At 38.7% G+C, this 23,744-nt stretch overlaps 1 protein-coding gene across 4 annotated transcripts in view; it reads left to right on the top strand.

Moving 5' to 3' along the window:
• Positions 1-23,744, top strand: part of DYM (dymeclin) — a 269,717-nt gene that overhangs the window by 115,000 nt on the left and 130,973 nt on the right. For all 4 annotated transcript variants that reach the window (XM_019721433.3, XM_074340000.2, XM_019721409.3 and 1 more), the window contains exon 13: positions 935-1,029. In XM_019721433.3, the coding sequence (XP_019576992.1) occupies positions 935-1,029 (95 nt within the window). The remainder of the gene's footprint in view (positions 1-934; positions 1,030-23,744) is intronic.

Here is a 23,744-nt window from a genome sequence, read left to right as displayed (position 1 = left end):
TCTAGTACAGTTAAGACTATAGTTTGAAGCAATCTCATTATTTAGAGTGTGACTTCTCATGAAATATAGTGGAAAAGTACAGATCAGCATATAGACGTTGCATTACATGATCCCGAGGTAGTGTACAGTGTCTGTTTCTTAACATTTCATAGATTTGTGATTAAAGATATTTTACATGGAATAGAAAACCATCAGTGGAGCACATTTAGATAAGATGTTCTAAGTCTTTGCTAGACCAATAAAGCTGATTTACCTTTTAAAAGCAGCAACAACAAACTAAGAATATATGAACACAAGAAAATATGACTTTAGTTTTGAAAGAAAAGAAGAAAGAGAATACTTTAAAGAGTAAAAGGGAAATTTTGACTGGATTATATTTGTAGTACCTGGGAGCAAATTTCAGTTCCGGGCAATAGAGAACCAGTATAGAGAATTCATAGCTCAGAGAAATGGTCCAGTTTCCTGAGCTGTTTTCAGTTATTCCCCTCTGTGGGGCTAACATACGTACATGTCCACAGTCTTTTATCTGAAACTCTCGGAGCCAGATGTGTTTTAGAATGGAGAATGTTTTGATTTTAGAAAGATAATTACAGTGCAGATGCTTACACTATACGTAACCGTTAGGTTCTGGAGCAGCACACTGTAATTAAACATTAATATTTCTGCAGTGAAATAGTTCAGTCCTCACCAGGGTAGGGCTAATGAAGACCATAAATAGCATCATCCTCTTTTGTGCCAGATGTTGCTTCCAAATGAGTGGTGAAAAAATCTTTGAACTTTCAGTGCTTTATCGATTTTGGAATTAGAGAAAAGGGATTGTGGGCCCGAACTTTCAAAAATCAATGATAATTGAGTTCACATTTGCTTCTAATTAAGCTTGCTTAACATGTAGAGAAGACTTGATGAATGTTTTCAACTTGCTCTTTTCTGGCAGGACAAGTACCTTCACACAAATTGTTTGGCAGCTTTGGCAAATATGTCGGCACAGTTTCGTTCTCTCCATCAGTACGCTGCCCAGAGGATCATCAGGTAAATATGAGCTTCCCAAGAAATCCTGATTTTTGCCTTCTGGCTGACTATTGAAAAGGATACTGTGGTGGTCCCTTTTTAAATGTGATCTGCAAGGAATATCCAATTTTCCTACTTACTTTTTATCACCTTCTTGTTGGGTTGAAAGCACCTTGTTCTCCTTTTTTTCTAACCTAACTTTTCAATCAAAGTTAATTGTATTTACTTTCAATCTTTTCATAAATCTAATTTTAAGCTTTGCATGTTAGCTTTTTACAGAGGAGCAGGGATAATTTTTAGTAATGCAAACTAAATCTTAATACATTTGCTGAGCATTTTATAGAGCATCACGCCACCCTTTTGAGGTGTTAGCTGTTTTAGAGAATTCTTTCTATAGCAGTTTACCATATTAGTTTCCTATTGTTGCCACTGATTAATGACTTAAAACAACAGAAATTTACTATACAATTCTGTAGGTCAGACATTCTACACAGGTCTCACTAAAATCAAGATGTCAGCAGGGCTGCATTCTTCTCTGGAGTCTAGAGAATCTATCTGTTTCCTTGACTTCCAGTTGCTAGGAGCTGCCTGCATTCCTTGGCTCCTGGCTTCTTCCTCCATTTTCAAAATCAGCAACAGTAGGTTGTTTAGTCCCCCTCACATCTCATCACTCTGACCTCCTCTTCTGGTTCCCTGTTCCATTTTGAGAATCCTTATGATTGCCCTGGCCCTACCCAAATAGTCCAGCATAATCTCTTGGTCCTTAACTGAAGGATCAAGGTCCTTAACTGAATCAAAACTGAAAGTCCCTTTGCCGTGTAAGGTAACATAGTCACAGGTTCAGAGGATTGGGACGTGGACATTTTAAGGGAGAAGCCATTTTTCTGCCTGCCACAATATCACCAGGAAACCCCTCTGTCTTCCTCACCCTTTGCCAAAGACATGGTCTTGAAGGGTAAGAAAGCTGATTAACTAATGGTGAATGAATATCTTTTGCAGGGATTTTTAACTTACGTAGGCACTTTGGGATCTTCAGGTAGGATGCTCAGTGTTGTACCTGATGGCTTTCAAGTAGGACGTTTCTTACGTAAGTCAGCGAAGTCAGATTGTTTCCTTTAATTCTTGCTTTTTGGGCAATGCAGTTTTGACGTTTAGTTTTTGTGTTGTCATTGGTGGTGATCACAACTCCATATTACTTTAAACTCTAATCTTACTTTCTGTTCGTTAGTTAGAGATGTTTATTGACCAGGGCTTATTTTTTGCAATCACTCAGAATTACGATCTTCGTTTATTCATCCTCAGAATGTAGCAGAGGATAGTTTGTGCTAAATTAAACTAAAATAATCCAATAAAATGTACTAGGACCAGACCTCTGATCTTAATACATTATATTGGAGTATTTTGGCGGTTTGTACTTGAGAGATTATCCAGTTGACTGACTCTGGACTAACACTAACTTCATAATTTAAAGTAAACGTAGTGTCTCCTCATATCCCAGTTTCTTCCAGGTGTTCTGAAGAGCCTTTAGTTTCTAAAAATTAGAAACTTTGTCACCATGCTTTTCTAGATGTAAGAGAAAAAAATGCAAATAAAGTACTGTGCCAAGCTTTCTATTATGTGATGACTAAAATAGAAAATAATCATATTTGGAGAAAAAAGAAACATAATTTAGAGTTGTGATTAGGGGCTATTTAGATCAGGCTTATCATCAGTAAAGAGTAGTGCTTTACTTAATTTTAATGGAGTTTTATTTTGCATTATGTGAGGAACTGTGTTAAGCAAGGAATGTCAAAATTAGTGATAAAAATTCCTGCCCTCAGTAGCCAAGATAAGACAAGGACCAACATATATTCTATGCAGCAGAATGCAGTAAATGTTGGAATATAAGGAAAGCTCCAATGGTGAGGGTGAGTGGTTGGTTCAGAGAATAGTGAGATCACATCTCATTGAGAAATTAGGCAAGGTGAGTAGAGAGACTGGAGACTGGCCTGATAGGGGAAAGCATCAACCAAAACAAAACAAGAGGGGCTGTGGTGAGAGAGCATGGTTTATACTTAGAAAACAACCAGTCTCACTCAGTTGGCATGTGTGGACTTGCGTGTACAGGGATTACAGGAGACAAACCTTAAAGAACCTGGTGGGGCCTTCTTGTGGAGGGGCTTCATTACCAGAGCCACAGTTTAGGATAATGAAAGCAATAGAGAGGAAAGACGATTTGATCTTCAATAATAACAAAAAAAGAAAATGTGAATGAGTGAGTCATAAATGGATTTAAAGGAAACAATTTCATGTAAATCTCGAGAGTCATCAATTTCAGCAGATGATATTAGTGTGCTCTGTTTGTCATACTGAGGGGTGTGCAGTTCTAACAAGTTCCCAAACGAGGCGAGAGCTTCTGGTCCAGGGGCCATAGTGGAGCAGCCAGTATGTCATCCAGGAGGGAGCTTGTTAGAAATGCACACTATCGGCCCAGCTTCAGACCCACTGAATCAGAATCTTCATTTTAACGAGATCCCCAAATGGTTTGTACACACATTAAAGTTTGGAAAGCATTTCGAATTTGGGCCTAGAACTCAAGATTTATTCCCTTAGAAAACACTTGTCTCAAATTAGAAATGGGGCCCAGCTTTTTTGTATCTTGAGGAAACTCATTTTCTGCTAAATGTTTGTGTTTAGGATATAGACTTGTAAAGCATGGTAAGGAATGTGTAACAAACACAGGAGATGTGTTATAGCAGTGCAACTCAAGAGTCACCAGATGCTCTAGTAACTCCTTCAAGTGAGAAGTAATCAGCTTTCATATACATATTTTCTAAATCCACTTTTCAGGAAGAGACTACACAATTTTGTATCCGTCAGTTGCAAAACTTTGAAGAGCCAATATGTCATGTGATCTCCAGCAAAATGCAAAACAGAGTAACATGTTTCATTGCTGTGAAAGTAGGATGTGAATAAAGCTTTTGAAACCTTCTTAGCTGGACATAAATGTAAGGAATGATTTCATAGGGTGTCTAAGCTATTTCATATCTAGTGACGATGTGTCTTCCATGGGCTCTTGGTATTCTAGTATTTTAGAAAAGTCACAAACATGATCTGGGTTTTGCTCAATTATAAAAACTTTGAATAGGCTAGAAGCATGGATATGTGATATTATTTGGGATTATAGGGTCATTAATTCAATTAAAATATTTATTAAAAGTACATTCCATGCAAGAGACTGTGCAAGTTGCAAAGAGATCATTACTTCCTGCCCTTAGGACTCCCGCTCTTGCCTCCTGTGTCATCCCCCGTTCCAGCTCCTTCCTCTGGCTCCTCCTTCACCTTGGGCTTAACAGATGCTTTCTCCAGTAGTTCATCCTAGAGTGTTTTCTTCTTCTCTGCTCATCTTCCCTAGGAGTTCACTTGTATGCCTGTGACGTCCCCTACTATGCACTTGTATATGGGAAACCATCCAAATCTACATTGATGCTCCTGATCTTTCTCTTTTTTCCAGAGACAGGCAGTACGGTGTAGTGGCTAAGATCACAGACGCTGAGTTTGCAATGCCAGCTCCCAAACTTACTAGCTGTGGATCCTTAGAGAAATGTACAGGTTCCCCATCCGTGAGGTAGGGCGACAGTAGTTGCTGTCTTATCTCAATGGGTAAGGTGAAGATTCAGTGAGTTAATACTGGTAAAGAGCCTGGCACATACTGTGTCCTGTATAAGCACTGACTAGCTGAACCCTAACTCCTAACCTTGCTGCCTGGATATCCTACACTTACCTCAAACTTTTATTCTTTTTAAGACTGTACCCATTTTTAAACCTATTCTTCCTTTTGTATTCCCCGTACTAGGTAATGGTTCTCCCGACAGCCACCTAAATTGCCAAGCCAGAAACCTACAAGTAATTCTTACCATTTCTCCTGTTCCCTCAAATGCTGTATCTGATTGGGCACAGGAATTCTGTCTAACGCACCATTGTCACTTGCATTCAGACCCTCTTTTCTGTCTCTACTATGGCTGTGTTGGTGCCCATGTTCACGATGGTCACCAAAACTGTGTCATTGGTCTGCCTGGCCGTTGTGCCTCCCTGTTTGCCCCTTCACTGTCAACCTGTACATTGCTGCACCCTTTTGAAAAGCACTCGTATATCTGATCATATTGCTCCCTATGCTTAAAATCATTAAACAGCTTCCCTTTGCTAGCAGGTTAAAATTCAACCTCCTTGGAGCAGTGGCTCTCCACTGTGGATGATTCCCCAGAGGACATTTAGCAATGTCTAGAGGAAGGGTTTTTGGTTTTTTGTTGTTGCTGCCACAAGGGAGGAAGTTGCTACTGATATGTAGTGGGTAGAGGCCAGGGACGTTGCTAAGTGGCCTATAATGCACAGGACAATGAAGAATTATCCCACCCAACATGCCAGTAGTGCGAAGGCGGAGGGACTCTGCCCACAGGGACATGCTCTGGGTGGGCCCTGCCCTCCCTGTGCTCTTAGTCTTCCATTCCTCCTTGGCACATACCCGCTGCTCACAGCGACAGTCCCATCTGGATAAGTGTGGTCTAGAACTAGAGGAAAGTCGAGACACTTCCTGGTATCACCTCTCTGTGGGGCTTTTCCCATCAGCTTCCCACCTTTCTGTCCTGTTCTATCTTGAATCTGCAGTGGTCAGGCCCCTGCTCCCACCCACCCCCCGGTCACCCCCACAGCTAACTCCTAGGCCTTTTTACTTTAGACCCAGCTGCTTTAGCACAGTTGTATCATATTTCCGTATTCACTTTAAAAAGAGAAACAACCCAACTGGCCCTGTTCATCTCTTTGTAGCAGCCCCTGGGTCTCTGTCAATTCTGGCCCAGGGCTAGTTCCTAGGGCAGGAGCAGGGAGGAAAGGCCAGGAAAGGAGAAAGTCACGTGTTAGCCAATATGGCTGTGGTGGCCTGGTTTCTCTCAGGTGAGTGTGGGACAGAGAGAACTTCAGAGTCTTGACCTTGTGACACACTGGCCTGGCCTGAAGTTGCAAGTCTTGTTGTTTAAGCAAAGTAGTAATTACTGGAGGTAAAAGACTTGTCTTAGATTTCTTTGCATTCCTTTACAGAGAGTAGCTCCCAGTAGGCACACCGTAGACTTCTAATAAATACCTAGTGACTTATTCTTAGACGATTGACTGGCATCTGGGATTTGAAGCTTAGTTCTGGCACCCACCATTCTGAGACTTCACAGAAGTTGATTCGTCTCTGGCCACATTTTGCAGGTACCTGCTGCTTCTCTGAGCTAGTGAAGTTGATAATAATGAAGATGTTATTGAAAACGTTCTGGTTTTTCAAACTTCTCGAGAATAAAATTTTTTAGACTAATGTCTTTTAGAATGGCCCATGGAATCAAAGAAAGAAAGACAATTTGTTTTCAATAATACTTTCCAGTAGTATTAGCCTACCACCTCAGGCTGCCTCACTTCTGTCCCGCTGAAATAAGTTTCATGGATTGAGTTTTTTCCTGAACCAAATAATGTACTGAACTGAAAACATACAAGAGAATATTAAGAAGCAAAATTGCCTGTTTGTTGTTGGGATAAGTTTATGTTACACAACCTGAAATATTCAAATATATACTATAGTAACATACCTGGTTATTTCTCTTGGCTATGCTATTTGAGGAATACTTTCTTATGTTAAAAATATGGTTCATTTAATGATACATTCATACCTATCACCTTCTTTTCTGTTACATTTAAAACTGGTAAAAGTCTGGATGTTTATACATTAGAGAGCTGGAGTTACACAGCCAGTAAGTGGCTCTCCCAGCTTGTGCATGTGAAGAGCCCGTGTTCATTCCACTGCACTGTCCTCGCAAGACTGGCAGAGCATTGTTTCCGAGAGTAATTCATCTGCCGTGGGTCTATGGGTCCTAACTCCTGAGGATTTTCTGAAACAGATGGTTCTCTGTAATCTAGGATAGCCAAGTCCTTTTTGATTGTCCCCCACCCCTCATTTCAACTTCCTTCCAATACAGCCAAATACCTAAAGTTATAGTAGCAAAGTCTGAAAGGTCTTTTTTCGCTTCTCATACTGGCTAGTTGACAAACGTATGGATGTGTTCAGGAATTGCAGTACATAGTGTATGGACATTTTCCTGGAAAATGAACACAGAAAGCAGGACAAACTGTGTATCTTTTAGCTTGAAACTATTTGTCTTACATCTAATGCTGGACGTTAGTTTTATGGGGTTTTTTTTGTGTGTGTGTTTTTTTTAATTCAATGAATACTTACTGAGCTTTTGCTATATGCCTACCACTGTGAAGTCCTCTTTGAGATTTTTTACATTTGAATTTGGGACTAATGTAATTCATTGTATCTAGAAATTGTTATACTCATGTTGCTTTTACTTTTTAAAACTTTAATTTAATTTGAACCTTATATTATTATCTAATATTGTAGTCAGGAAATTGTTTCTTTAGGAAAGGGATTATCTGACATTAAGAGTTATAATAAATAAATAGTTTAGTTCTGTTTCCAAAATCTTGGTAAGTTACTTAATTTCTGTTTTCCGTCTCTAAAGTGATTTATGATACCTGCTTCATGTGAGTGTTGCAAGAGTAAATACTCATAATGGCTTATACAGTCTTTTGTAGCTGTATTTTCTCTATTATAGTATTATAACATTTTTGAAATAATTGTAATCTAAAAATAAGTCTGGATAACGTCCCTATCCAAAAAAAAAAAATTTCTCTATTACTATTCCTATGTAGATTCTGATTCCTTGCCAAAGGATCATCAGTTTGCCTATATTTCCCAAACATTTCTCTAAATGAAGACAGGTCATTGAATATAAATCAAGTGTTTTTAATAATCACATGTTTTATTTTAGATTGGTAGGAGGTGTGAGCAATGGTTTTGCAGTGTCAGTACTTTTAAACTGGCTTTGCAGTGTAAGTACTTCTATTAAACTTGCATGATTTATTTTTTAAAAGAGAATTAACTTGTTCTTGTTGAATGCCTAGGCAGTAAAGAAGTTCCAGCCTCCCTTTGGTCTTTGCTGATCCTTGTTTGATCTAGGCATAGCAGGAGCCAAGAAAGGAAGGAGGAATGTTTTGCCTTAAAAATCTGGCTTCCTGCACTTCCTACAGCCAGTGGTACTTTGAAGGTAGCTAAAATTTTCAGAAAAAAAAGAAATCTGACATGGCTTGCTTTTTAGTTTAGACCTTTCTTAAGAAATTACATTGAGAACATTTAGACAGCTCCCAATCGAACATTTATGTTTCCAATAGACTATTTCAAACTCTACAGAGCTAGCTGTGCATGATGAAGCCCCATTGCTGTGGACTGCTGTGCAGGATCTGAGGTGTTGCTCTCCTTCAAGCTAACTTAGTTTGCCACAGTTTTGTGGATCCTGGTAGAGACTCAAGATTTCTGGGTTGGAGACAAAGGACAGTTTATTCCTCACAGCAGCAGTAAGGGCCAGAGTATCATCGTTTTCTTGTGTGGTTCCCCATTCCCATACGGCAACGTGATGAGGGCCAGTTGATTTGTATATGCAGTGGGTTGCATTATAGGAGAGGAACCCTGAGCTTAGGGAAGAAACCCCAATCATGTATCATGGGCTTTAAGCAAACCAGCCGAGCCTTTGTTTTGCATTGCGACATCTTTAATCTATTTGATAGCAAACCGCTCTCTGCTCTAGAGGGACACACTACCTCTGCCTTCCCCATCTGTTCACTCTGCAAACATCCATGAAAATACAGTGTAGAGCACAAAACTGTGAATGCCTCTGCTTCCAAGCAACACGAGAGACCCCTGGGGAATTGTGTTTACCTAGTTATGCGTTTCTCTTGCCACTTGGAAAAACCTGTCACTGTGTCATTAAGGTAGCTAGTTGATACTGCTCTCGGCTTTATATCTCACTTGCTAATGCATTGGATTTATATATCTTGGAAGAAGTAGAGGATTGAATGGCCTCACTAGTCTCTGCTTTGTCCATGTGTTACAATGAATCTCCTGCTCAGGTGTCAGTGTCGTTAACACAGCCCTTAAAGCCTTTCTTCTGAGTGGCTTTGACAGAACCAGAATATTTTTGTCTTAAACACAAATCAAAATTATAGGTTTGAAAGGACCTTTAAAGAACATCTAAGACAAATCTGCATTTTACATGTGGAAATACTGAAACCTAGAGTTATTATGTGACCAGTCCAAGTGAATACTATTGCAGAAGCAGACATAGACATTGAGTCTCCCAGCTCCTTGCATGGTGTTCTTTCCAGAACAAAAGAGAGAAAAGGGGTGCACTCATGCCTTGCCCCTTTTAACATAATTGTGACACCTGATATGTTATAAAATGCTAAGGCCAGAGAAGAGAAATGGTGTGACTTAGTAAAGGAGTTTCCTCCCTGATGAATTGTACATGCTTCATGGTCTTTGTAAAAAGCACCTTTACCAAGACAAAGAAACAAGGGTTGTCACAGGAGAACTGGGAGTAAACAGAAAAGTAAAGAGATTTTAAATGATTACATGTCCAATGTAAAGCCTTGCAGAATCAGATGTACCAGGGATGGGGACAAACAAGGGAAGAGAGGACGCTTCCTGAGGAAAGAGAAAAGGGTAAAGGGGAAGAGGTAGCTGCTGTAAAGGTAGGTAAATAATACTCCCCATCACGAATGTTAATGAATGTCCTGAACATTTGACATTTATTTTTATATGCCTCAGTTTCTTCATTTACAAAATGGGAATATCCTCTTAGGTTTGCTGTGAGGCATAAATGACTTACTGTTTCTAAAGCACTTAGATAGAATACAGTCTTTAGAGTAGAATCACCTAGTAATGATCAAAGGACAGAAGTCTTTGTTAGTGTACGGACACCACCATGTCTTATTCATGGTGGCTTAGTAGGTATTTGAAGGAATGATGAAATTCTGACGCTCTAATTGGATTAAAACAGTTAAAATCTGGCTGTAGGTGAGGAGGAAATAGCATGCCATGCAGACTGCATTTTTTTTTTTTTTTTTTTTTGCACAGCTCGTATCTGTCATATGCAACCTATTGGACCCTATACAGTGTTATTCATGTTATCTGATGATATGGGTATTATTTCCATTCTATAGCAAAGAAACTAAATCTCACAGAAGTAATTTATCTAAGGTCATCTTGCTGGACAGTGACAATGCTGGGATTTAAACCTTCATCTGTCCTTCATCCATAGCACTGCTCTACCTTCCATTGTCAAGTGCTTCTTATAAAGTTTTAAACTAAAAGCATGCAAATAATTTGTGTACAAGACATTTTCATTTTGCACCGTGCCTTGGGTGAGTTGTTTTCAACGTTTCCAAGCATGTGAGAGAGTCAAGTCCTATGGAGAATGAGATGCGTAAAGATTTTCAGTTCTCCCAAGGATGGCATGTCGTCCTTACCTTTCTGAACGCCTAGGAGAGAGATTCACTGATGACAAAATGTACCCTTTCATAGGAGCCACTGAGGGGCCTTCTGGGTTTGAGACCCACGGGGTGAGAAAAACTAGAGGAACCTGAGGTGACATTCCTGTTGGTGCTGTTTTTCCACCTAAAATGCACCTGTTTTCTGACCTTCCTTAGTCAGACGTGACGATCACATTGAAGCATGAGAACACTGATATTATGAATAAACTTTCATGAACCCATTAATCTTGGATTCAGAAATGTACACAACTCTGTCATTGTTTCCTACCTGATGTGGACATAAGAATGGTACCTTAGTACATAAGATAAAGACCTTTCATCATTCCAGATTTCCCACTTAGATTTACCCAGTCTTAAGTAAATCACTGGGATTCTAAATAGACCTGAGAAATGCCAGTAACTGGAGTTTCTTCACAAAGTATTTTATAACATGATTGTGATTTAAAAACAAAAAACAAAAAAAACAAGGGTAGGTATTTAGGGGTCATTTCATCATTTATCACGTATTTTCTGTATGTTTGCCATGTGTCAAACATTGGCAGTCATTGGAGAGTCACATGATATTCTCATGCCCTGCCTTCAGAGAGCTTTTAATCTAGCAGTCAGTGGACTGATATCCATTGAACACCGTTTGTAGTGCGCTGAAAAGAGTATGACAAGGGAGAATGCAGACAGCTTACCTGAGCATCAATGAAGCCTTCATCAGTGAGATGATACATGCGTTGTATCTTAAAATATGAGCAGTTGCCCTGCTCATTAGGGATGATAAGGGAGGCAGCTCTTTTCTCTATCGGGCTGGCTCTCAGTCCTTCCCTAAACTTTCTTTAGAAAGCTTAGGTAAGATTTCAGTTGTATAGAATTCCCTTTCAGCTACTTGCAGAAAAACTCACAAAACTTACTTCATCTAACTTGGCTTTCACAGGAAGGTGATTAAAAAATATTTATTAAAATAAAAACTGCTACAAAAGCTATGTGCCACGCTGACCTTAGTCCAATTTTAATTTGTTACTCAGAAAACTGTTCAGTTTATATTATAGTTGTCAGCTGATTGGAATATTCAAATTACTTTAAAATTCAGTTTGACTAAAGAGGCACATTAGATTAGTAGTTTTCAATTGGAGTGGGATTGGAAGGGGTGAAGAAAGCGTGTGGTATGTGTTGTGGGAAACCTACTACAGAAAGCGACTTCCTGAACCTATGAATTTGTACATTGTTAAGTTAACTGGAGTCAGTAGATAAACTTTTACATGTCATTTAGAAACTTTTCAAATGAGTGATCATTTTTTTTCTTTTTAATTTGTAAAACTCAAAACATATTTAAAGAGAATACTATAATGAACCGCTAGGTTCCCACCATGTAACTTCAACAAATACATCAATTCATGACCAACTTGACTTCATGGAGATCTTCACCTTTTCCTCCCTACTGTGGATTATTTTAAAGCAATTTCTGAATTCATTTCATCTATCAAAATTGCATTATATAAATGGATACGTTTTTATGAGCATCTGTTATGACTTGGTCCCTCCACGAGTTGTAGAGGGAGACAGCTCTTTTCTCTATCGGTCTGGATCTCAGTCCTTCCCTAAACTTTCTTTAGAAAGCTTAGGTAAGATTTCAGTTGTATAGAATTCCCTTTCAGCTACTTGCAGAAAAACTCTACTTGTAGAGAGATAATAAAATCGGTGTTACTACAATCATCCAAAATGTGGGTATTAGCCGTACTTTGGTTTCTTAGTAATTCAGAATCCAATTCAGTTCAGGACTTACTCTGTCACACACAATGTTAGTCTTTGTTATAAGGAGGCTGTCTTATTTAATTGTGATTATAGCCTTATATGAGATAACGTAGGTTTTCTTTTCTTAGATGAGGAAACTGAGGTACAGAGAGACTATGAAACTTATTCAGGGTCAGATTGCTCATAGTATCGAGGAGCTGAGACTGGAATCTAGTTGTGACATTAGCCTAGAAGTGTTCTTCTCTTTATGGCAGACCTGCCATGGGTACTAAATAGTGAAAAAGATAAACAGATGTCAACCACTTTAACCTCAGAATTCTCGGTTATGAATGAGTGGAATATCCACTGTATGGAGTTTCCCCAGCCCTCTCTCTTTGATCACACCAATGCAGAGTTTCTGTAAATGTGGTCCACAGACCACGGAGTTTCCATGGGGCTTAAGCTGTTTTTACAAGAAGACATCATATGCCATTTTCACTGTGCTGACGGTGTTATAAAAGCCAAGTTGGGGTAAAACTGCTGGTAGTATAAATCAAGGCAGTAGCACCAAACTGTACTAGCAGTCACTGTATTTTGACAACTGTACACGTGCAGTGAAAAAAACTTTCATTTAGAAAGTCCTTGATGAAACAGTAAAAATGAGTCATTGTAATAAATCTTGACCTTTAATAAGTGTCCTTAATATTTTGTGTGGTAAACCTGGAAGTTCACATAAAACACCCTGCGTATTAAACTACAGTGATTGTCTTGAGAAAAAGCATGTGTACACTTGAGTTGTGAGCTGTGCTTTTTTCAATGGGTACCATTTTTAGGTGAAGGAATGAGTGACAACCTGTGGTGATTTAGACTTGGCAGACATTTTCGTGAAAATAAAGTGAGCCTGTCACCTCAAAGAAAACAACTGCTGGTGATGGTTGTCAGTGATAAAATTGGAACTTAAAGCAAAAATTAGAATTTAAAAAAACTTGTATTGGCACCATGACTTTTGTAGCTTCCCAATAATTACTGACTTTTGTGATGAGATAGATGAAGATTTTAATGGGTGGCATTTTTTGGATAGTTTATGATGAAATGTATCAGTATTTGGAAGCTCTGTATAACTCAGTAAACCAATTGCTTTCAAATGACCAAAGCATGAAGTTACAATATTCTGCATGAGTGAAAAGATTCTTTGAAAGTACAAATTAGACTAATGGGTCTTAATGCAACAGACTCAAAGTTTTTTTATTACGGTTTCTGATTCCACATTTTAACTTATCTTTAAGAAAACACCACTTGAGTTTTATCATAATATCAAGAAGAATACCAGAAAGGGCATTAAAATGCTCTTCCCTTTTCCAAGTTACATATATTATGAGGCTGCATTTTCTTCAGATGCTTCTAAAACAAGATTGACTTAAGAAGCAGGAATGAGGATCTGTTTTCTGTAAGCCAGAGAGTAAAAAGATTTGTAGAAATAGAAAATAATGCTACTCTTCAGACATTTTTTTGTTTTGTTTTGGAAAGGAGTTGTTTTTCATTAAATGTTATTTATGTAATGTTCACATGTAATGTGTTCATTATTACGTTTAAGTGAATTAATAAGTATTTTAGATTTTTCTCAGTTTTATTTCTATTGTAGTTAATAGGTATAATCCACATGTTAAAAAGTTCTTTGTGGTCTCCAGTAATTTTTTTTAAAGATTCTAAAGGGGCCCTGCGATAAGTTTAAGAACTACTGTTCTAAGAGAGAGTGAATGTGAGTATGTCTGTATTACAGAGTTCACTGTACATACTTTTAAATATCTACTATTTCTGAATTACTTATACCCTTGCTTCCTTCCATCAATATAATCAATAGTTAGCTATGTTTGTATTATTCATGCTTCCATTTAATAAATATTTATTGAGAACATAGTAATCAGGGGTTGGAAGAGAAAGGGGATATACAGAATATGTAAATCATATTTATTCCCTGTAAGAGCTCGTGGTCCTTATCTTTAAAAGTTGTCAGATGAGAATGTTATGGACTAAATTATCTTTTAAGTTTATTGCTCATCTTGCCTGGGAGTGACTATAAAACAAATTTGTTCTGGTTGTCTATTGCTGCGTAACAAACCACCCCAAAACTGAGTGGCTTAAAACAACAATTTACAATGATCTCTCACAGTGCTGTGGATTGATAGCTTGGCTGAGTGACACTCACATGAGGTCTTTCACAAGCTTGCAGTCAGGCAGCAGCTGGGTGGGATGTTCAGTCTGACCCAGTCTCATGGCTAGCAGTTGATACCAGCCGTCAGCTGAGAGGTTTGTTGACATGTTAACTGGAACACCTCATTTTTTTCCATGTGATCAGCCCATGAGGCTTGATCTTGTCACAAGTCCCCAAGAGGGATGCTCCCAAGTGGGAACATCCAAGTGAGACAGAAACTGTAAGGCTTTTTATGACCTAGCTCAGCTATCCTAGAAGATCGCTTTCATCACATTTTATTGGGTAAAATCAGGACACAGGACCAGCCCAGATTCAAGAGGAAAGGAACACAAAAAGACATCAATGCTGTGAGGCTTTGTTCATTCGTGACCATCTTTGGATGCTACCTGCCACGAGATGGTCAAAAGACTATTGAAATAAGTGTCATAAATTATTACCCATTGTAGCGGGAAGATGAACAGCTTTCATTCTAAAATTCTAGGCTTAAGATAAATATCTAGATTTCCATTCAAAATAGAAAATTCAGCTGAATTCATTTAAATGCTCTCTTTGCATTTTTCTTTCCTTTGTTTAATTTACATGTGACATCAAAGTTCTCTCCCCTGACTTCTGCCTGTATTCAGTTTTTTTCCGTTCAGAAGGAAATGCCCACTTTCCAGTAATGGTGTCTTTACTTACAGTAGACGGGCCGAGTCCTGTCCTGTGCATGCTCGTGTTGCTGGTTACTCATTGGTTGATGTTGGCCTTGTCTTTGGGCTGAGAAAATGTCTGTGTTAGCCTGTAGCAGCGTGACTGGCCAACTGGTCACTGACAGTGGCAGCTCCAGAAGTTCTGTACAAGAGCAGTTGAGGGGCAGCATTAAATGTGAAAGGTGGAGCTCGGAGATTGTTTGGAAGTGGCATTTACACAGCAGCCACACTGTCTGGAACTTGATTATGTGTTTGCTGTGGCTTAGAGATCGGGCTGGAGGAAATTTGATGGTGGGGGGGGGTGCTTTAGCTTAAGCTCCCCTTGATGGTGCTGTTGCGCTGTAAACTTCCAAAGAAAACATCTTTTATGTGCCTTTTTTAAAAAAGCATTTTATTGGACACCTAAGGTGGAACCGGCTCTGTGCTAGGCTTAGTGGAGCTAATAAGACACAGTTGTTATCCTTAGAGTCTAATCCTGGCTATTCACTTTCCTGACATTTTCTCAAAAGAGAAAAAATAATACCTAATTGCATTCAAGCCAGGCCCATAGCGGCTTGTGACACCTTGATGGTAGTAACCAATTTGCCCAAAGATGATGTATTCACAAACTTCAGAATTTTTAAAGTTACAGAAAAGGGTATCAAATAGCCCTTAAATATATTCCTCTCCAATAAAAATGAAATTTAAAACTTCACTGAGATGCCATTCTTCACCTATCAGATTAGAAAAATCTTTTTGTGGTTATACTTGGTTATGTGGAAACAGACACTCTCAAACTTTGCTTGTGGGAATGTAAATTGGTACAACTCCTGTGAAGAACAATGTGGTACTATCTACCCAAATTCCAAATACAATAGTCATACCTGCGTTTGTGCAAAATGACAATGTACAAGCTTATTTTGGCAGTATTTTTTTTATAATAACAAATAGTTGTTAGAAACAACTCAAGTATCCATCAATAGAAACTTATTTAAGTAAATATGATACACTGAAACAATGGCCAGTGTGCAGCTATTGAAAAAGTAAGGGTACCAACAGAAGGTTCTCCAAGATACTTATGTGTAAAAGAAAGGCACAGAATAATATGTGTAGTATGTGATTAGTGTATGGGTATAGATAATATATATTTGCATTTGTCCTTGTTTACCTGCAAAAACTCTAGAAAGATACACAAGAAAGTGATAAAAGTGGTTATTGGGTAAGAGGGAAGCAAGAATTTCTACTGTTATGTTTCTCTCCACATGTAAGCACCAAAGAGACAGGGATCTTTATATTGTTAATGGATGTATCCCAAGTATCTATAACAATGCCTAGCACATAGATATTTGTAGAATAAATGGTTATGCAAAAATAATTCAATTAAAATACAAAAACAATACAGATTCATTAGAGAAAATATAGACAAACTTAAAGACAACTATAGTGCCCACTTTCAAGTAATCCTTAGACTAGTGCCTTGGTATATAACAGTCCAGATAATTTTCTATTCATATATATGTATATGTTTTCGTAAAAACAGGCTATAGCATATAGAGAGTTTGTAAGCATTTTCTGTATGTGTGTATCACCTGTGTTCAGAGATACATTTCTGTAACATGATGGCTTCAAAGTATCATTGAATTTATCCAATAAAATTGATAATGCCTTGTATTTGGACATGTAAGTTGTTAGGACATATGCACATATATACATATATAGCTCTGGAAAGAAAATGCTGTGCATGCGTGAAAGATGGAGTATGATGGTGGTTAGCAGTGCACACTGGAGACCCCACCTCTGCCTCTTGTTAGCTGTGTCATCTTGGGCAAGTTACTAAACTTTCCATGTGTACAATTCCTCACCGATAAAATGTGGGTAATAATACAGTAGTTCCTATTTTGTAGGGTTATTGTGAGGAATAAATTAGTTAATACTATGAGAAGCATTTAGATCAGTGTTTAGCACACTTAAATGTTAGCTAACCCCTTCTCTCCAAATATGGAGCATGGGGAAAACGTCAGACTTGAGTCTGAGTGACTATTACTATCATTTACGAGCCTCAGAACCTTTCACAAGCATTTGTTTGTAGTCGTCCTTTAGGTTCTGTCCCCTAAAGTGATCCCTGGGGTCACACAGTCAGGAAACCCTTATGGGTAATTTGCTGGGTAAAACTTAGCGTGAGGGTATCCAGAATGAGCAGCTTCAGGGGAATTCCTCTCCTCAAGGAGGCAATGAAGTTCCACTGATCCCAGCCCTCAGGTGTGTCTTGTGGCTCGTTAAGTAGCAGGGAAAGTTCTTCAGTTTTTCTGGGAAGAACTGCTTCTGAATGGGTCACTGACTCCTCGGTTCACCTCGCTAAATGATACTAACAAAGAGAAGAGCAATGTGAACGAAGCCTCCTCTACACCATGTACGCCCCGTGTTCTTCCGCATCTCACAGGCACCCTGGTCACTACTTAGTTGCCTTGTGGGGCAGTCAGTTCACCTTTTCCCGTTGACTTAGATTATTTTTTAAAGGCTTTATTTTCATTCTTATTCATTGCTAATTAGCTCTTAGAATTCATTCTTGCCTATTTCTGTGTCTTCCTATTTATAAAGCTATTCTTTCCACATACGGTTTTCTTAAAATGGGGTCTTCTAGATCAAACTGAAGCAGTTCTGAAATACACATGACTGAGTGTGGGGACAGAGCCCCAAAGAGCAGTTTCCAGGCTCTCGGCCTTATATGGAGGGGTGCTGGCTCGGGTGGTAGATGGCCGTCAGCTGTAACCATTGAGCCATTGGCCACTAATATAACTGCTGCGGCTACAGAGGAGAGTTGAGGAGAGTAGAGGAGCAGAGCCGAGGAGAGTGGAGGAGAGGTGTCGGTCGGTTGGCAGAAAAGCGGACAGCAGGTCGCATGTCCTGTGAACCCAGCCTCCAGTGAGACCATAGTGGTATGACTCCCCTACCTATGGCTCCATGGGTGTTTCTTTTGGGCCTGGCCACATCCTGCGTTCTTATGTGGGGAGCGGGAGCAGAGACCCCGCAGGCCGCCCCGCCTGACACCCTGCATGACATATGGCGCAGCGAGCAGGGTCCCCTGCATGACACTGAGAATGGCTGTTTATATATATATTTTTACAATGGATATTTCATAGACCACCCTTCACATAAAGGGAGAACTGGAAGTACTTTCTGATAGGTTTTAAAAGGTTTTAATTTTTAGGTTATCCAAAGATGATAGCTGAAATGTGAATAAAACTTTCCAGAACAACAAAAGAAAGTAACTAAGTTATCAAGTATTTTACACAACTTTGGTATTCCATGTATATCTAGAAATCAAATGTCTCATGTTAAAATGAAGTTTGGGTTAGCTTAAGTTTAGTTTGTGGAAGTCTTCAATTCCTTATGAAGGAAAAAGGACAGTGCGAAGATTTTCTGGTATTGTTTTTCCATTGCAATTACAAAATGGAGTATTTTGTGATAATTGAAAGATTTTGAACATTTTCCCAAGCCATAAATATATTTTTTCTTTCACAGTGATATATAGTACTTACCTGAAATTGAGTTTTCCTTTTTTATGAAATTATTTGCACCTATTTTGCTGATAGAGATTGACCTTATTGTATTCTGTAAATAATCACTAACCCGGATTGGTCTATACACTGTGAGCGATGTAATCTTACGCCATTTGTTTTAGACTTCTTAAAATCATTTCCTAAGTTATAAAGTTTGAGGCAATACATAATCTCTGTTGCAACTGAAAAAAATGAAAATAAACCTTATTAAAGGCTGTTAACTATTATCATTACACATCTATAAAAAGTGTTTATAGCTTGAAATAGTATTTCACTTTACCCACTGTTATTATTTAGGTGTTGATAATTACAAGAATTTCATCAAGTGTATCAGTAAAATTCAGGGTCAACTGTGAGTAATTGAAAAACTGAAAATCCTAATAGTTTACAGACGAAAGAATTTTATTTTTCTTCAGGTAAAAGTCCATAGCATGCCTTCAAGGGCCGATATGGAGCCTCTGCTCCAGGAAGTCTGTATTAGTTTCCTTTAGCTGCTATAACAAATTACCACAGACTTAACTGCCTAAAATAACACAAATACATTATCTCACAGTTATGTAGGCCAGAAATCTAGCTAGGCTCAGCTGGTTTCTCTGCTCCAGGTTTCACAAGGCCAAAATCAAGTTGTTGACCTGCTGGGCTCTTACCAGGACTGGGAAGGATCTGCTTTCAGGCTCCGTGTTGGTGACAGAATCCAGTTGCTTGTGATGGTAGAACTGAGGTCCTTGTTGACTGGCACTCAGCTGGGGGCTGCTCTTAGCTCCTAGAAGCCTCTCTTTGGTCCTTGCACATCGGCTCCTACATCTCAAAGCCCAGTGGCACATCCAGTGCTTCTCAAGCTTGGAATCTCTCTGATTTATCCTTCTGACACATCTCTCTGACTCTAGACAGCCAAAGTCCTCTGCTTTTAAGTGCTCATGTGATTAGACTGTGCATATCTGGATAGTTCTTATTCTTTTAAGATCTGTGGTCTTAATTATATCTGCAGATTTCCTTTTGACTTTAACATATTCACAGGTTCCAGGGATTAGGGCCTGGGGCATCTTTGGATAAACTCCTTTTGGTGCACCTCCATCGTCCCTAGGGTCTAACATTCCTTATTATGGTCGCAGTCAGCATCTGAGTTCAAGCGACAGGATTGAGGAGGAGATAAAGAATAAAAGGTGAGTCGAGGCACCAGGTGACTCTTAGGAGGGTTCCCAGAAGCTGCCACAAGATACTTAAATCTAGTGAGCCAGGACTTAGTCCCAGGACCACATTTAGCAGTAGTGGAAACTGAGAAATGTCGTTTGTTTTTGTTTTTTGTTTTTTTTAATTAAGTAATATTCTTCTTCTTTTTTTTTTTTTTTTACAGGACTTTATTGGGGAACAGTGTGTACTTCCAGGCCTTTTTTGTTTTTTTGTTTTTTTGTTTCCCAAGTCAAGTTGTTGTCCTTTCAGTCTTAGTGTGGAGGGCGCAGCTCAGCTCCAGGTCCAGTTGCCGTTTCTAGTTGCAGAAGGCGCAGCCCACCATCCCTTACAGGAGTCGAACCGGCAAGAGAAATGTTGTTTTTATTCACTGCAGCCACGTGTCCCACTAAAACATCTGTTAGTATAGAAATAGATCACTGGGGGACAACCAACAGCCCCTGCCCCACCAAATGCATCTTTTAATCATTGAAAAGTAAGAAACTAGAGAGGATTACATTAGCACAACTGCCAGTTATGCTATGTAGTGGTAGAGCAACAGTGGTTTCCTGGGCAAGTTACAGGCCCTTAGGGGCAGATTGAAGAGAAATCCTTAAATAAGCAGAGGAACTTGACACCAGAGCACAAAGTTTCTATATCTAGGAAAGCATCTAGCCTTGATTTATTTTCCTGTTCTTGTGTACCTGGCACAGTGCTTTTACTGAGGAGGTTTTAGTAACTATTTTTGGACTAAATTAAAATGTTACTAATGTGGCTGGAGTGAGATAAGCTATTTCATGAAGCTGTAGTGGATTTTTTTAAAAAATTCAACTGTTCTGTGAAAAGTGCTCTCTTGGATATTGTATTGAGTCCTAACTGAAAACCCTCATGCTGTATAACCAGGAAATCCATTTTTGCATTATATGGGTCCTTAATTCCTACAACATCTAAGTATTTCATCTACTTTTTAAAAAATGTGAAAGTTGCTATTTATGAATAAGAAGTTCAGTTTCAATCCAGTAGAATTTCTACGTGGCCTACTGTAATAATAAGACAGAAAGTGATATGTTGTACAAAGTGCTATTGGAAGATAGAGGGAAATGTGGGAGAAGGGGCCGGGGAGGAGGAGTAATTCTAACCTAGGATAAAAATGGAAGCCTTTAGGGGCCGGCCCGGTGGCTCAGGCGGTTGGAGCTCCATGCTCCTAACTCCGACAGCTGCTGGTTCGATCCCCACATGGGTCAGGGGGCTCTCAACCACAAGGTTGCCATTTCAATTCCTCGAGTCCCGCAAGGGATGGTGGGCTGCGCCCCCTGCAACTAGCAACAGCAACTGGACCTGGAGCTGAGCTGCGCCCTCCACAACTGAGACTGAAAGGACAACAACTTGACTTGGAAAAAAGGCCTGGAAGTACACACTGTTCCCCAATAAAGTCCTGTTCCCCTTCCCCAATAAAATCTTCAAAAAAAAAAAAAAAAAAGTATATAGAACTGCCTATTAGTACAGAAGCATTATGCTTTTATTTTATATCAGTGAGTTTACTTCTGAAGTTTTCTGATCTGTGACCTCATTCCTTTTCCTGTTAGCAAAAGTAAAATCAGATACAGACACTATCAGATTTTAGGAATCAGGTTGATGTGGCCATCTTCAAGTCTAGTTAGTACTACAGTCTGTATTTCGACTTTGACTTTCAACTTTGACCAAATTCTTTTGGTAATTTTTCACTCTGAATGAGCTTGTGCAGTATGAGGCATTTTAATGGCTGTTTATATCATTAGAGTTGGATCTGCGCTGCCGCTAACTCAGAGGAACCAGATACAAATAGATTCACCCCACCCTGCTCAGTTTTGCAAAGTGGCATGCTGATGCTAATAACTAAAAGAGGTGTGGTAGCTAGTTCATCCGCGTATATTTTAGTGTTTCACATAGAGCAGTGTAACTATGACCTGCATTTCACCTTGACCTGGGCGAGGACTAAGAAAACTGAAGCTATTCAACAGTGGTTGTAGACCTTTGGAGGCATCATAGAAGGGATTGATGGAACTTTAAATCAAGGCCCTCCCAAATCGAAGACTCTACGACTCCAATATTTTGTTTTGTTCTCCTGTGGATCTCTCATTTTTCTTGGTGGTGGCAGCTTTGCTCTACTGTTATCTGTTTTGGGTGTTGTGCCTTTACATCAGATTTCGTATGAAGAAAGGATTCCACTGTTTTAAATACATGCATACTCATACATACATACCTACACGAATAAATAACTCAGGTGAAAATTAGAAAACATTTCTATAAATGATAAAATAGCGAGGTTGATCTTAAGGTTTCTTGAACTTCTCAAAAGGCAGTATATTATTCTAAGTGTTACATCTAGAAGATGTCATATATCAGAATAATAACATTCTTTTAATATCAGTAGCAAAGTCAACTTTTAAAAATAAATGAATAGGTTCATTTGGTTATTTAAACCGCGTTTCCTCATACAGTAGTGCCTCCTTATATGCAGTCAACCACGGTCTGAAAATATTGAATGGAAAATTTCAGAAATAAACAATTCATAGGTTTTTAAATTGCTCACCGTTCTGAGTAGCATGATGAAATCTCGAGCCGTCCCGCTCCGTCCCACCTAGGACATGAGTCATCCCTTTGCCCGTCGTATCCGTGCCGTATACACTACCTGCCTGTTAGTCACCTAATAGCTGTATTATCGGAAGGTCAGTAGTAGCCTAACACTACCTCACTGTGCCCATGTCATTCACATCACTTCCTCTCATCATATATGTATTGTATCATTTCACATCATCACAAGAAGAACGGTGAATACAGTACAGTAAGATATTTTGAGAGACCACCTTCATATAACTTTTGTTACTGTATATCGTTATAATTGTTCTCTTTTATTATTGTTGATCTCTTACTGTGCCAAATTTATAAATTAAACTTGATCATAAGTATGTACGTATAGGAAAACACATAGTATATATAGGGTTTAGTACTATCTGCAATTTCAGGCATCCACTGGTTGTTTTGGAACGTATCCCCCACAGATGAGAGGGAGCTACAGTATTTGTAATATAGAAACATTCTCTCTTGCTTTTTATTTCTACATATAGGTTACTGAGTTTTTCTAGTCGGTTCTATTATTTATTCTCTATTCTCTGTTTTCTACAGAATTTTATCTGTTAACAGATAGGATGTAGATTCTTATGGAGAAAATCTGTTTTATTAATTATAAGGCATATGTCTCAGGCTACCAAACCAAGTATAATGAGTATTTTGAATTAAATATTTAGTGTTTCATTGACTATTTCCTCTGACTTCCATTAAGACCTCTAGAAATGATTCTTCGCTAATAAGCCTTTGGTTTTGTTTGGGGCCAATACACAGATTGATGTGGAATGAGCTATTGCTGTAGTACTTAGGGTGTGGTAAGCTTATCTTGGTAACTTATCTAACTTCAGCGTAGTTCATTTTGGGTGAGATGTTAAGTTTTTGTCATTGCAGGAAATACTTGGTTTTGTTCCCATATATCTGGTAGTAGTACTGTTTTGAGAATAGTAAGACATTTTTTGATGATGGCATGGAATAAGTAACTTTAAAAGCATCCAGAGATTATGAACGGCTTACTATTAAAGGTTTTTATGAAGATAGGTGGTCTGTGCTTGAACAGAATGTATGTGTAGAACTGAGATTGGAATCTATAACCTCATTTTCTTCTTCCTTTAATACAGTTGGTTTATTCGACTAGCATAGGCTAATGTGTCACCATTGTGTTAAAACATAGATGATTGCCATTTAAAATTTTTTAGGACTGTTAACATTTTTGTTTTATTATCCACAGAAAATTTCCCTTTTTAGTGTGTAGTTCTTTGAAAAGTTTCATTGCCCTAACGAGTCCCGTCATACCCTGACAGCCCTCTGAGCCCCATTCTGTTTCTATAGTTTTTTTTTTCTTTTTCAGATATTATGTAGCTGAAATCATACAATGGGTGTAGTCTTTTGAGTCTAGAGATTTAT

Source organism: Rhinolophus sinicus, chromosome 4 (genome assembly GCF_057876585.1).
Source record: "Rhinolophus sinicus isolate RSI-liver-muscle chromosome 4, RSI-T2T, whole genome shotgun sequence".
NCBI lineage: Eukaryota > Metazoa > Chordata > Mammalia > Chiroptera > Rhinolophidae > Rhinolophus > Rhinolophus sinicus.
This window is presented reverse-complemented; position numbering and strand designations above follow the sequence as displayed.